This window comes from Cherax quadricarinatus, chromosome 93 (genome assembly GCF_038502225.1).
Source record: "Cherax quadricarinatus isolate ZL_2023a chromosome 93, ASM3850222v1, whole genome shotgun sequence".
In the NCBI taxonomy this organism is placed as follows: domain Eukaryota; kingdom Metazoa; phylum Arthropoda; class Malacostraca; order Decapoda; family Parastacidae; genus Cherax; species Cherax quadricarinatus.
Window position 1 is genome coordinate 7079189 of NC_091384.1, and position 14806 is coordinate 7093994.

At 46.3% G+C, this 14806-nt stretch overlaps 1 protein-coding gene across 1 annotated transcript in view; it reads right to left on the reverse strand.

Annotated features, from left to right (window-relative positions):
- The window catches only part of LOC138851070 (twisted gastrulation protein homolog 1-A-like), a 36919-nt gene extending 22671 nt beyond the window's left edge, over positions 1-14248 (reverse strand). The window contains exons 1-3 of the mRNA XM_070104647.1: positions 14094-14248; positions 10410-10635; positions 4213-4392 (exon numbers count right to left, since the gene is read on the reverse strand). Coding sequence (XP_069960748.1) covers positions 4213-4392; positions 10410-10635 — 406 coding nt within the window. The 5' untranslated portion in view covers positions 14094-14248. The remainder of the gene's footprint in view (positions 1-4212; positions 4393-10409; positions 10636-14093) is intronic.
- Between the last annotated feature and the right edge of the window lie 558 nt (positions 14249-14806).

The following is a 14806-nucleotide window of genomic DNA, read 5'->3' on the forward strand; positions in this document are numbered from 1 at the left end:
TACATGAGTAAAAGGATATAAAAGCTATTACTTGGGTAACATAAAAATAGGTTGGACAAATATAAACTGGAATGAGGCAGCTTGTTTCAGTGTTCACTCTCTGTGCTTTGTGTAGTATAACAGGAGAGACTATGTGATGGCAGGGTTTACTGTTTTCAGGAGGATTCTTGCTAAGACTTCGGAGATGGTGAAGCTGCCGTTGTTTTGTTTAATTGTATTCGAAACAGCGATCAGTGCTGATTCGAGGCACTTGCGTCTGCGGAAATTAGTTTCTTTGATCACTAATTGGGCGTCTCTGAATTTCATGAGATGATTGGTGGAATTTCGGTGTTGTACACAGGCGTTGTTCAGGTTATCGTTCCTACATGCGTAAATGTGTTCATTGAGGCGGGTGTCGAGGTTTCTGGCTGTTTCACCTACGTAAATCTTGTCACAGCCTCCACAGGGTATAGTGTAAACTCCTGCATTGACTGGTTCGTGGTGCTTGGATTTTGTCCTGGTTATATCCTTTATTGAAGTGCTAGAAGCGATGGCGACTCTGGTGTTAGCTTGTGAAAGTGCTTTTGAGACGTTCAGTGCAACCTGACTGTTGGGAAGAATTATAACTTTGCTGGGAGTGGTGTTGATGCGTGGAGAATTTATGATCTGAAGAGCTCTTTTCTTGCAGTCTTTGATGAAAAAAGAAGGAAAATGTAACTCTGTGAATGTTTGGTGAATGTATGTACACTCCTCGTCAAGAAACTCAGGACTACAAATTCGGTATGCTCTTAGGAAAAACCCGATGATGATGCCTCTTTTGGTCTTGGTATCTTGACTCCACGCATCAACACCACTCCCAGCAAAGTTATAATTCTTCCCAACAGTCAGGTTGCACTGAACGTCTCAAAAGTACTTTCACAAGCTAACACCAGAGTCGCCATCGCTTCTAGCACTTCAATAAAGGATATAACCAGGACAAAATCCAAGCACCACGAACCAGTCAATGCAGGAGTTTACACTATACCCTGTGGAGGCTGTGACAAGATTTACGTAGGTGAAACAGCCAGAAACCTCGACACCCGCCTCAATGAACACATTTACGCATGTAGGAACGATAACCTGAACAACGCCTGTGTACAACACCGAAATTCCACCAATCATCTCATGAAATTCAGAGACGCCCAATTAGTGATCAAAGAAACTAATTTCCGCAGACGCAAGTGCCTCGAATCAGCACTGATCGCTGTTTCGAATACAATTAAACAAAACAACGGCAGCTTCACCATCTCCGAAGTCTTAGCAAGAATCCTCCTGAAAACAGTAAACCCTGCCATCACATAGTCTCTCCTGTTATACTACACAAAGCACAGAGAGTGAACACTGAAACAAGCTGCCTCATTCCAGTTTATATTTGTCCAACCTATTTTTATGTTACCCAAGTAATAGCTTTTATATCCTTTTATTCATGTACGAATTAATTGCTCTACTACTACTACTACCACTAGTGAACATCGAAATGGTACCTCACTAGTATTCACCTCACTCTGAGCCTTTATATACCCTCTGTGTCCATGTATTGTTTGTAATGGCTTGATAAAGCTCCTGGAGAGCGAAACGTTGCCACAATAAATGTCACATTAGTTGCACTTGTGTCCTTTTACTTTACATATAATTTCCTCACTAACAGAACACAGAGAGTAGTAGTCAACAGAGTAAAGTCCGAGGCAGCTACGGTGAAAAGCTCTGTTCCACAAGGCACAGTACTCGCTCCCATCTTGTTCCTCATCCTCATAGCTGACATAGACAAAGATGTCAGCCACAGCACCGTGTCTTCCTTTGCAGATGACACCCTAATCTGCATGACAGTGTCTTCCATTGCAGACACTGCAAGGCTCCAGGCGGACATCAACCAAATCTTTCAGTAGGCTGCAGAAAACAATATGAAGTTCAACGATGAGAAATTTCAATTACTCAGATATGGTAAACACGAGGAAATTAAATCTTCATCAGAGTACAAAACAAACTCTGGCCACAAAATAGAGCGAAACACCAACGTCAAAGACCTGGGAGTGATCATGTCGGAGGATCTCACCTTCAAGGACCATAACATTGTATCAATCGCATCTGCTAGAAAAATGACAGGATGGATAATGAGAACCTTTAAAACTAGGGAGGCCAAGCCCATGATGACACTCTTCAGGTCACTTGTTCTATCTAGGCTGGAATATTGCTGCACACTAACAGCACCTTTCAAGGCAGGTGAAATTGCTGACCTAGAAAATGTACAGAGAACCTTCACGGCGCGCATAACGGAGATAAAACACCTCAATTACTGGGAGCGCTTGAGGTTCCTGAACCTGTATTCCCTGGAATGCAGGCAGGAGAGATACATGATTATATACAACTGGAAAATCCTAGAGGGACTAGTACCGAACTTGCACACGAAAATCACTCACTACGAAAGCAAAAGACTTGGCAGACGATGCAACATCCCCCTAATGAAAAGCAGGGGTGTCACTAGTACGTTAAGAGACCATACAATAAGTGTCAGGGGCCCGAGACTGTTCAACTGCCTCCCAGCACACATAAGGGGGATTACCAACAGACCCCTGGCAGTCTTCAAGCTGGCACTGGACAAGCACCTAAAGTCAAATTCAAATTCAAATTCAAAGTTTATTCTCTATAAGGATTACAATGCTGAGTTTACAGAAATTTGGTTATTGTGTGGTTTACATGTAGTAAAATTGTGATTACAGAGTGAACCACTAGAACGCTTAGCATGGCTAGGCATTTCGGGCAGACTTAGTTTTATTCTTAAATGTAAAATATTACAAATTATGAGGTAAGTTGGTATTATGGCTAAGTGACTAAATACTAGTTTGTGAGTTTAGCAATGTGAATGCTTTTGTTTTGGCACAGTATATAGTTTCAGTATTGGAGTATCACAGGATTCATTATTTTAAGATTGAGATTAATATTTCTGTTTATGGTCACATGAGTGAGTGAGTGTAAGTGTGAACCACCAGGTGGTATTCGTGTAGTTAGTTGATGAGGTGTATCAGGGAGATAAAATGTTTTCTAATGGTAGTATTGAAGGTGATGAATGTGTCTGCAGTTCTAGAGTTTTCAGGTAGGGTATTCCAGATTTTAGGGCTTTTGACATACATTGAATTTTTGTAAAGGTTTAGTCGGACACGGGGAATGTCGTAGAGATGTTTGTGTCTGGTGTTATGCCTGTGGGTTCTGTCACAACTATCAAGAAAGCATTTTAGGTCAAGGTTGATATTAGAGTTTAAGGTCCTGTAGATGTAGATTGCACAGTAGTAAGTGTGGATGTACTGAACAGGGAGTAAGTTTAGATCTATGAAGAGTGGGGGGGGGGTGTGTTGCCAGGGATGGGATTTAGTGATTATTCTTACTGCAGCTTTTTGTTGGGTTATTATTGGCTTTAGGTGTGTTGCTGCAGTTGATCCCCAAGCACAAATAGCATAGGTGAGATATGGATAAACAAGTGAGTGGTATAGTGTGAGAAGGGCATTTTGCGGCACGTAGTATCGTATCTTGGAGAGGATCCCAACCGTTTTGGATACTTTTTTGGTTATATGCTGGATATGGGTGCTGAAATTCAGGTTGTTGTCAAGGTATAAGCCTAGGAATTTGCCCCCATTATTTCTGGTAATTAGAGTGTTGTCAATCTTAATGTTAATTTGTGCATCTCCTGCTCTGCTACCAAACATAATATAGTAGGTTTCGTCAGTGTTAAGCGTAAGTTTATTGGCTGTCATCCAAGTCGATATTTTAATCAGCTCCTCATTCACAATGGTGTTGAGGGTGGCAAGATTAGGGTGAGAGATGACATAAGTCGTGTCATCAGCAAAGAGAATGGGTTTCAGGTGTTGGGATACGTTTGGAAGGTCATTGATGTATATGAGGAAGAGCAGGGGACCAAGGACACTTCCCTGCGGAACTCCAGTATCAAGTGGCCGTGTTGCTGATGCTGTGTCTTTAATGGTGACGTTCCTGACCAGCCGGGCTGTGGCTCGTACGTTGGTTTGCGTGCAGCCAACAGTAACAGCCTGGTTGATCAGGCTCTGATCCACCAGGAGGCCTGGTCACAGACCGGGCCGCGGGGGCGTTGACCCCCGGAACTCTCTCCAGGTAAACTCCAGGTATATAATGTATATCGTATAGAACAGAGTAGCAGCAACCTACAAAGTACAAGATACAACTCACCTAGTTTGTATTTGCTCTTGTCGAGATCGTTGGAGTCGATGGGGAATTCCATGGATGTCCATCTCAGCATGGGATCCTTCTCTGCCGTAAGAGCTTGGAAGAGCTGCGGGAAGGGCTCAGCCAGGTCCCCGACCTGTGAGTCGATCTTCTCCATGACCTGGCTCCTGGGCTCACACGTGCCTGGAACATAATTTACCTTATGTATTGGCTGGCTACTCCTCCCTACCCTGGGTTATCCTGGGTGGCTAACCTTCCCTACCCTGGGTTATCCTGGGTGGCTAACCTTCCCTACCCTGGGTTATCCTGGGTGGCTAACCTTCCCTACCCTAGGTTATCCTGGGTGGCTAACCTTCCCTACCCTGGGTTATCCTGGGTGGCTAACCTTCCCTACCATGGGTTATCCTGGGTGGCTAACCTTCCCTACCCTAGGTTATCCTGGGTGGCTAACCTTCCCTATCCTGGGTTATCCTGGGTGGCTAAAAATTCCTACCCTGGGTTATCCTGGGTGGCTAACCTTCCCTAACCTGGGTTATCCTGAGGGGCTACCACTCCCTAGCCTGGGTTATCCTAGGCGGCTAACCCTCCCTTCCTAGGGTTATCCTGGGTTGCTACCCTTCCCTTCCCTGGGTTATTCTGGGTGACTAACCCTCCCTACCCTGAGTTATCCTGGGTGGCTAACTCTCCCTACTCTGGGTTATCCTGGGTGGCTACCTCTCCCTACCCTGGGTTATCCTGGGTGGCTAACCTTCCCTACCCTGGGTTATCCTGGGTGGCTAACCTTCCCTACCCTAGGTTATCCTGGGTGGCTAACCTTCCCTACCCTGGGTTATCCTGGGTGGCTAACCTTCCCTACCCTGGGTTATCCTGGGTGGCTAACCTTCCCTACCCTGGGTTATCCTGGGTGGCTAACCTTCCCTACTCTAGGTTATCCTGGGTGGCTGCCCCTCCCTACTCTGGGCTATCTTGGGTGGCTACCCCTCCCTACTCTGGGTTATCCTGGGTGGGTGCCCCTCCATACCATTGGTTATCTTGGGTGGCTGCCCCTCCCTACCATTGGTCATCTTGGGTGGCTGCCCCTCCCTACCACTGGTTATCCTGGGTGGCTGTCCCTCCCTACCATTGGTTATCTTGGGTGGCTGCCCCTCCCTACCATTGGTTATCTTGGGTGGCTGCCCCTCCCTACTCTGGGCTATCTTGGGTGGCTACCCCTCCCTACTCTGGGTTATCCTGGGTGGCTGCCCCTCCCTACTCTGGGTTATCTTGGGAGGCTACCCCTCCCTACTCTGGGTTATCCTGGGTGGCTGCCCATCCCTACCATTGGTTATCTTGGGTGGCTACTCCTCCCTACCGTTACAACCTATACAGATGTTTACCTGGAGTTTACCTGGAGAGAGTTCCGGGGGTCAACGCCCCCGCGGCCCGGTCTGAGACCAGGCCTCCTGGTGGATCAGAGCCTGATCAGCCAGGCTGTTGCTGCTGGCTGCACGCAAACCAACATACGAGCCACAGCCCGGCTGATCCGGAACTGACTTTAGGTGCTTGTCCAGTGCCAGCTTGAAGACTGCCAGGGGTCTGTTGGTAATCCCCCTTATGTGTGCTGGGAGGCAGTTGAACAGTCTCGGGCCCCTGACACTTATTGTATGGTCTCTTAACGTGCTAGTGACACCCCTGCTTTTCATTGGGGGGATGGTGCATCGTCTGCCAAGTCTTTTGCTTTCGTAGTGGGTGATTTTCGTGTGCAAGTTCGGTACTAGTCCCTCTAGGATTTTCCAGGTGTATATAATCATGTATCTCTCCCTCCTGCGTTCCAGGGAATACAGGTTTAGGAACCTCAAGCGCTCCCAATAATTGAGGTGTTTTATCTCCGTTATGCGCGCCGTGAAAGTTCTCTGTACATTTACTAGGTCGGCAATTTCACCTGCCTTGAAAGGTGCTGTTAGTGTGCAGCAATATTCCAGCCTAGATAGAACAAGTGACCTGAAGAGTGTCATCATGGGCTTGGCCTCCCTAGTTTTGAAGGTTCTCATTATCCATCCTGTCATTTTTCTAGCAGATGCGATTGATACAGTGTTATGGTCCTTGAAGGTGAGATCCTCCGACATGATCACTCCCAGGTCTTTGACGTTGGTGTTTCGCTCTATTTTGTGGCCAGAATTTGTTTTGTACTCTGATGAAGATTTAATTTCCTCATGTTTACCATATCTAAGTAATTGAAATTTCTCATCGTTGAACTTCATATTGTTTTCTGCAGCCCACTGAAAGATTTGGTTGATGTCTGCCTGGAGCTTTGCAGTGTCTGCAATGGAAGACACTGTCATGCAGATTCGGGTGTCATCTGCAAAGGAAGACACGGTGCTGTGGCTGACATCCTTGTCTATGTCGGATATAAGGATGAGGAACAAGATGGGAGCGAGTACTGTGCCTTGTGGAACAGAGCTTTTCACCGTAGCTGCCTCGGACTTTACTCTGTTGACGACTACTCTCTGTGTTCTGTTAGTGAGGAAATTATAGATCCATCGACCGACTTTTCCTGTTATTCCTTTAGCACGCATTTTGTGCGCTATTACGCCATGGTCACACTTGTCGAAGGCTTTTGCAAAGTCTGTATATATTACATCTGCATTCTTTTTGTCTTCTAGTGCATTTAGGACCTTGTCGTAGTGGTCCAATAGTTGAGACAGACAGGAGCGACCTGTTCTAAACCCATGTTGCCCTGGGTTGTGTAACTGATGGGTTTCTAGATGCGTGGTGATCTTGCTTCTTAGGACCCTTTCAAAGATTTTTATGATATGGGATGTTAGTGCTATTGGTCTGTAGTTCTTTGCTGTTGCTTTACTGCCCCCTTTGTGGAGTGGGGCTATGTCTGTTGTTTTTAGTAACTGTGGGACGACCCCCGTGTCCATGCTCCCTCTCCATAGATGGAAAAGGCTCGTGATAGGGGCTTCTTGCAGTTCTTGATGAACACAGAGTTCCATGAGTCTGGCCCTGGGGCAGAGTGCATGGGCATGTCATTTATCGCCTGTTCGAAGTCATGTGACAGAGGGAACAGACAAAAAAAGGGGGGGGGGTTGGCCTGTACATTGCAGAGTCACTTGTTTGCACAGAACTGCTAAATGCCTCAAATGATGTAGTGGAAGTTTTAGCAGTAAAGGTCGAGAACCAAAACCTAGTCATTGTGGTAGTCTACAAGCCTCCGGATGCAACATCCCAGCAATTCCAGGAACAGCTGTTAAAAATTGACCACTGTCTGGACAATCTTCCAGCTCCTGCACCCAACATCTTGCTCCTGGGGGATTTCAACTTAAGGCACCTAAAATGGAGGAATATAGCAAATAATATTGTTGCAGTAACAACACCAGGATGCAGCTCTGATGAAAACTCACACTCACACAAGCTTTTAAATCTCTGCACAAAATTCAATTTAAACCAGCAAATAATAGAGCCTACTAGACTGGAGAATACACTAGACCTCATCTTCACTAACAATGATGATCTGATAAGAAATGTCACCATATCAAAAACAATATACTCAGATCACAACATAATTGAGGTTCAGACATGTATGCGTGGAGCCCCAGACCGACATAATGAGACTAGTCACGAGGGAGCATTCACCAAATTCAACTTCAATAACAAAAACATAAAGTGGGACCAAGTAAACCAAGTCCTAACCGATATAAGCTAGGAAGATATACTAAGCAACACAGACCCCAACTTATGCCTAGAACAGATTAACTCGGTGGCACTCGATGTATGCACAAGGCTTATTCCTCTAAGAAAAAGGAGGAGTAGATGTAAAATAGAAAGAGACAGGCGCTCCCTTTACAGGCGACGGAAAAGAATAACAGAGCGGCTAAAAGAGGTCAATATATCTGAAATGCGTAGGGAGACACTGGTCAGAGAAATAGCAAGCATCGAACTTAAGCTAAAGGAATCTTATAGGAGTCAGGAATCGCGGGAAGAACTAAAAGCCATAAATGAAATCGAAAGAAACCCAAAGTATTTCTTCTCCTATGCCAAATCAAAGTCGAGAACTACGTCCAGTATTGGGCCCCTACTTAAACAAGATGGGTCCTACACAGATGACAGCAAGGAAATGAGTGAGCTACTCAAGTCCCAATATGACTCAGTTTTTAGCAAGCCGCTAACCAGACTGAGAGTCGAAGATCAAAATGAATTTTTTATGAGAGAGCCACAGAATTTGGTTAACACAAGCCTATCCGATGTTATCCTGACGCCAAATGACTTCGAACAGGCGATAAATGACATGCCCATGCACTCTGCCCCAGGGCCAGACTCATGGAACTCCTTTCAAGGCAGGTGAAATTGCTGACCTAGAAAATGTACAAAGAACCTTCACGGCGCGCATAACGGAGATAAAACACCTCAATTACTGGGAGCGCTTGAGGTTCCTAAACCTGTATTTGCTGGAACGCAGGAGGGAGAGATACATGATTATATACACCTGGAAAATCCTAGAGGAACTAGTACCGAACTTGCACACGAAAATCACTCACTACGAAAGCAAAAGACTTGGCAGACGATGCAACATCCCCCCAATGAAAAGCAGGGGTGTCACTAACACGTTAAGAGACCATACAATAAGTGTCAGGGGCCCGAGACTGTTCAACTGCCTCCCAGCATACATAAGGGGGATTACCAACAGACCCCTGGCAGTATTCAAGCTGGCACTGGACAAGCACCTAAAGTCGGTTCCTGACCAGCCGGGCTGTGGCTCGTACGTTGGTTTGCGTGCAGCCAGCAGTAACAGCCTGGTTGATCAGGCTCTGATCCACCAGGAGGCCTGGTCACAGACCGGGCCGCGGGGGCGTTGACCCCCGGAACTCTCTCCAGGTAAACTCCAGGTACCATTGGTTATCTTGGGTGGCTGCCCCTCCCTACTATTGGTTATCTTGGGTGGCTGCCCCTCCCTACCATTGGTTATCTTGGGTGGCTGCCCCTCCCTACTATTGGTTATCTTGGGTGGCTGCCCCTCCCTACCATTGGTTATCTTGGGTGGCTGCCCCTCCCTACCATTGGTTATCTTGGGTGGCTGCCCCTCCCTACCATTGGTTATCTTGGGTGGCTGCCCCTCCCTACCATTGGTTATCTTGGGTGGCTGCCCCTCCCTACCATTGGTTATCTTGGGTGGCTGCCCCTCCCTACTATTGGTTATCTTGGGTGGCTGCCCCTCCCTACCATTGGTTATCTTGGGTGGCTGCCCCTCCCTACCATTGGTTATCTTGGGTGGCTGCCCCTCCCTACCATTGGTTATCTTGGGTGGCTGCCCCTCCCTACCATTGGTTATCTTGGGTGGCTGCCCCTCCCTACCATTGGTTATCTTGGGTGGCTGCCCCTCCCTACCATTGGTTATCTTGGGTGGCTGCCCCTCCCTACCATTGGTTATCTTGGGTGGCTGCCCCTCCCTACCATTGGTTATCTTGGATGGCTACCACTCCCGACCCTGGGTTATCCTGGGTGGCTGCCGCTCCCTACCATTGGTTATCCTGGGTGGCTACCCCTCCCTACCATTGGTTATCTTGGGTGGCTACCACTCCCTACCCTGGGTTATCCAGGGTGGCTGCCCCTCCCATCTGCCTAGCAATATCTTTCTGGTAATATCAACATTACTGTGATGGAAATAGCACAGAGGGGTGTAAAGAACCTTGTTCAAGACTCTTAAGTATTAAAGGTCTCACTGTGTTGTAGAAGTCTTGAGTACCTCAGGACACAGGATACCTCAGGATGCAGGATACCCCAGGACACCCCAGGACACAGGATACCCCAGGACACAGGATACGCCAGGATACAGGATACCCCAGCATACAGGACACCCCAGGACGCAGGATACCCCAGGATGCAGGATACCCCATGACACAGGATACCCCAAGACACAGGATACCTCAGGACACAGGATTCCCCAAGACACAGGATACCCCAGGATACAGGATACCCCAAAATAGAGGATACCCCTGGATACAGGATACTCCAGAACACAGGATACTCCAGGACACAGGATACCCCAGGACACAGGATAACCCAAGATACAGGCTACCCCAGGACACAGGATGACACAGGACACAGGATGACTCAGGATACCCGAGGACACAGGATACCCAGGACACATCATACCCCAGGACACAGGATACCCCAAGAAACAGGATACCCCAGGACACAAGATACCCCAGGATACATACCAAGGCAGGAGCAGCACTCTGAGTACAAGTACCCAAGACACTTGGCACAGTCCCTGCAACAAGTACAGTTGTTGTTGGCAGAGTTGGTGAGGTCACACCTGCAAGCCAGGGTCAATATCCACCTGCTGACCATGCTGGCACAAACTACCTCGTTGCACGCCCCTGCCGCCTCCACGCCCACCAGTGCCAGGACCAGGCACGCCCACACCATAGACGCCCAACGCATCTGTAAAATTTAGTTATCAAGGGTAAGCACTAAACCCATAAGTTCTACATAGCAATTCGGGCCTGTATAAGTTGCATCGTGTACTCACGAAAATAGACTATTTCAGGAAGTCCTCACTTTACGTCGTCGATATGTTCTTGAAAAACTGCGACTAAGCGAAACGACGTATAACGAATTCAGTTTTACCACATGCTAATGGATTAAACAAGAATTAAGTTGCTAGGGCAAAGGAGAACTAAGACGGAGGACAATAGTGTTGCAGACGCCATCACTATGGAGTATACCTGGAGTTTACCTGGAGAGAGTTCCGGGGGTCAACGCCCCCGCGGCCCGGTCTGTGACCAGGCCTCCTGGTGGATCAGAGCCTGATCAACCAGGCTGTTGCTGCTGGCTGCACGCAAACCAACGTACGAGCCACAGCCCGACTGATCAGGAACTGACTTTAGGTGCTTGTCCAGTGCCAGCTTGAAGACTGCCAGGGGTCTGTTGGTAATCTCCCTTATGTGTGCTGGGAGGCAGTTGAACAGTCTCGGGCCCCTGACACTTATTGTATGGTCTCTTAACGTGCTAGTGACACCCCTGCTTTTCATTGGGGGGATGGTGCATCGTCTGCCAAGTCTTTTGCTTTCGTAGTGAGTGATTTTCGTGTGCAAGTTCGGTACTAGTTCCTCTAGGATTTTCCAGGTGAATATAATCATGTATCTCTCCCTCCTGCGTTCCAGGGAATACAGGTTTAGGAACCTCAAGCGCTCCCAGTAATTGAGGTGTTTTATCTCCGTTATGCGCACCGTGAAAGTTCTCTGTACATTTTCTAGGTCGGCAATTTCACCTGCCTTGAAAGGTGCTGTTAGTGTGCAGCAATATTCCAGCCTAGATAGAACAAGTGACTTGAAGAGTGTCATCATGGGCTTGGCCTCCCTAGTTTTGAAGGTTCTCATTATCCATCCTGTCATTTTTCTAGCAGATGCGATTGATACAATGTTATGGTCCTTGAAGGTGAGATCCTCCGACATGATCACTCCCAGGTCTTTGACGTTGGTGTTTCGCTCTATTTTGTGGCCAGAATTTGTTTTGTACTCTGATGAAGATTTAATTTCCTCATGTTTACCATATCTGAGTAATTGAAATTTCTCATCGTTGAACTTCATATTGTTTTCTGCAGCCCACTGAAAGATTTGGTTGATGTCCGCCTGGAGCCTTGCAGTGTCTGCAATGGAAGACACTGTCATGCAGATTCGGGTGTCATCTGCAAAGGAAGACACGGTGCTGTGGCTGACATCCTTGTTTATGTCGGATATGAGGATGAGGAACAAGATGGGAGCGAGTACTGTGCCTTGTGGAACAGAGCTTTTCACCGTAGCTGCCTCGGACTTTACTCTGTTGACGACTACTCTCTGTGTTCTGTTAGTGAGGAAATTATAGATCCATCGACCGACTTTTCCTGTTATTCCTTTAGCACGCATTTTGTGCGCTATTACGCCATGGTCACACTTGTCGAAGGCTTTTGCAAAGTCTGTATATATTACATCTGCATTCTTTTTGTCTTCTAGTGCATTTAGGACCTTGTCGTAGTGATCCAATAGTTGAGACAGACAGGAGCGACCTGTTCTAAACCCATGTTGCCCTGGGTTGGGTAACTGATGGGTTTCTAGATGGGTGGTGATCTTGCTTCTTAGGACCCTTTCAAAGATTTTTATGATATGGGATGTTAGTGCTATTGGTCTGTAGTTCTTTGCTGTTGCTTTACTGCCCCCTTTGTGGAGTGGGGCTATGTCTGTTGTTTTTAGTAACTGTGGGACGACCCCCGTGTCCATGCTCCCTCTCCATAGATGGAAAAGGCTCGTGATAGGGGCTTCTTGCAGTTCTTGATGAACACAGAGTTCCACGAGTCTGGCCCTGGGGCAGAGTGCATGGGCATGTCATTTATCGCCTGTTCGAAGTCATTTGGCGTCAGGATAACATCGGATAGGCTTGTGTTAATCAAATTTTGTGGCTCTCTCATAAAAAATTCATTTTGATCTTCGACTCTCAGTCTGGTTAGCGGCTTGCTAAAAACTGAGTCATATTGGGACTTGAGTAGCTCACTCATTTCCTTGCTGTCATCTGTGTAGGACCCATCTTGTTTAAGTAGGGGCCCAATACTGGACGTTGTTCTCGATTTTGATTTGGCATAGGAGAAGAAATACTTTGGGTTTCTTTCGATTTCATTTATGGCTTTTAGTTCTTCCCGCGATTCCTGACTCCTAAAGGATTCTTTTAGCTTAAGTTCGATGCTTGCTATTTCTCTGACCAGTGTCTCCCTACGCATTTCAGATATATTGACTGAGCTGGGCTGCTACAGAGTTGTATATTTACTCTATTATTGACATTTTTATTGCTTCAGATATCACAAGTTTTTCAGAATTATGTAAAAAACATGCTACATAGTGTAAAAACCGAATACAAACAACCAAAAGGGAGGAAATTGATATATTAAAGCTGGGTAGCACCTGTGTCTTTGTTGACACATGCAGACTCACCTGTTATTTGTATGTTTTGCAGCTTTAAACATTTCTTAAAACGTTCAGACCAACTACGACTTGCCACAAAGGTTTCATTTTCACGACTAGAACCCTGTTTTTTTTTCTTTAGATCTTCAAATAAATTTAAAATCTTTCATCTGTATAGCCATTAGAGAACATTTAGAGTTACACCGATGCTCGTCCTCCATCCAGGTGTTTAAAAGTATTTCCATATTTTCCATTCTTGGCCTGGAATTTTCTTTTTCTCATCAACGTTATACCGAAACGACGTTGAAAGAAACGACGTTAAGTGAGAACTTGCTGTATTATTATTGTTAAGCATACATGCATGTCTGGTATGAGATAATATATAAAGTTACTGTGTTATTTGGTGTTAAATGGTGTTAACTGGTGTGTTAACAAGTGTGTTAATTGATGTTAAATGGTGTTAAGTGGTGTTAACAGGTGTGTTAACTAGTTCGATAATTGGTGTGTTAACAGTGTGTTAACTGGTTCGTTAATTGGTGTATTAACAGTGTGTTAACTGATGTGTTAACAATGTGATAATTAGTATGTTAGCAGTGTGATAACTGGTGTATTAACTGGATACCTTGGATACTTTTCCAGGATCACTGAGGTGCAGGGGACTGGGGCTATGCAATACGAGGATACTTTACCAGGATCACCGAGGTACAGGGGACTGGGGCTATGCAATACAAGGATACCTCTCCAGGATCACTGAGGTACAGGGGACTGGGGCTATGCAATACAAGGATACCTCTCCAGGATCACTGAGGTGCAGGGGACTGGGGTTATGCAATACGAGGATACCGTAGGGTAACTCAGATTCCTTAGACCAAGAGTCCTTCACCTCATTAACAGCAACAGGAAAGGAAAGACCGAGTGACAGAATTACTGGAGGAGTGTGAAGGAGAGATGGAGGGGCACAGTACTCACCTTGACCAGTTATGGGCACGGGTATGGGTGTATCGACCCTCAGGGCACACAACAGGGTATCTCCCAGAAATAGGGAACTAAGAGCGCCCAAGGGCACAAGAAATGAGTAAAATCTCAGCAGCAACACCTCACAGACACACACACGAGGAACCTAGCCTGACTAAGCAACAGGTACACACGTTAGGGCACGACAGCCCTGCCAGTTCACAACATTGCCTAATTTCTCTTAACAAAACTAACAATTTCTACAAATTTACTGCCATCAAAAAGCTTAAAATGCATTGAGTAAATGATAGAAAAGAGCAGAGATAGTGAAAAGAGGAGATGAAAGGGTGAATGATGGGTAAACATCACTAAAATAAACAACTCTGTTGAGTGGTAAAGATACTCAGGCAAGGTTCGTGGACAGCCAATCAGATCGCAGCATACGATGCCCATTGACGTCATACAATCAGTGATTGAGTAGAATTTAAAGTGGGTATTGCGTTGCTTGATGTTCTGGCCACGCTACTGGTGTGTGAGCCACACTACTGGTGTGTGGGTCACACTACTGGTGTGTGGGTCACACTACTGGCGTGTGTGGGTCACACTATTGGTGTGTGGGTCACACTATTGATGTGTGGGGCCACACACCTGTTTTTAACTTCTAAATAAATAATATTTATCATAAGGACCCCAATGAAAATAAGTCACTGTGTCAGACTTTTTTTGGG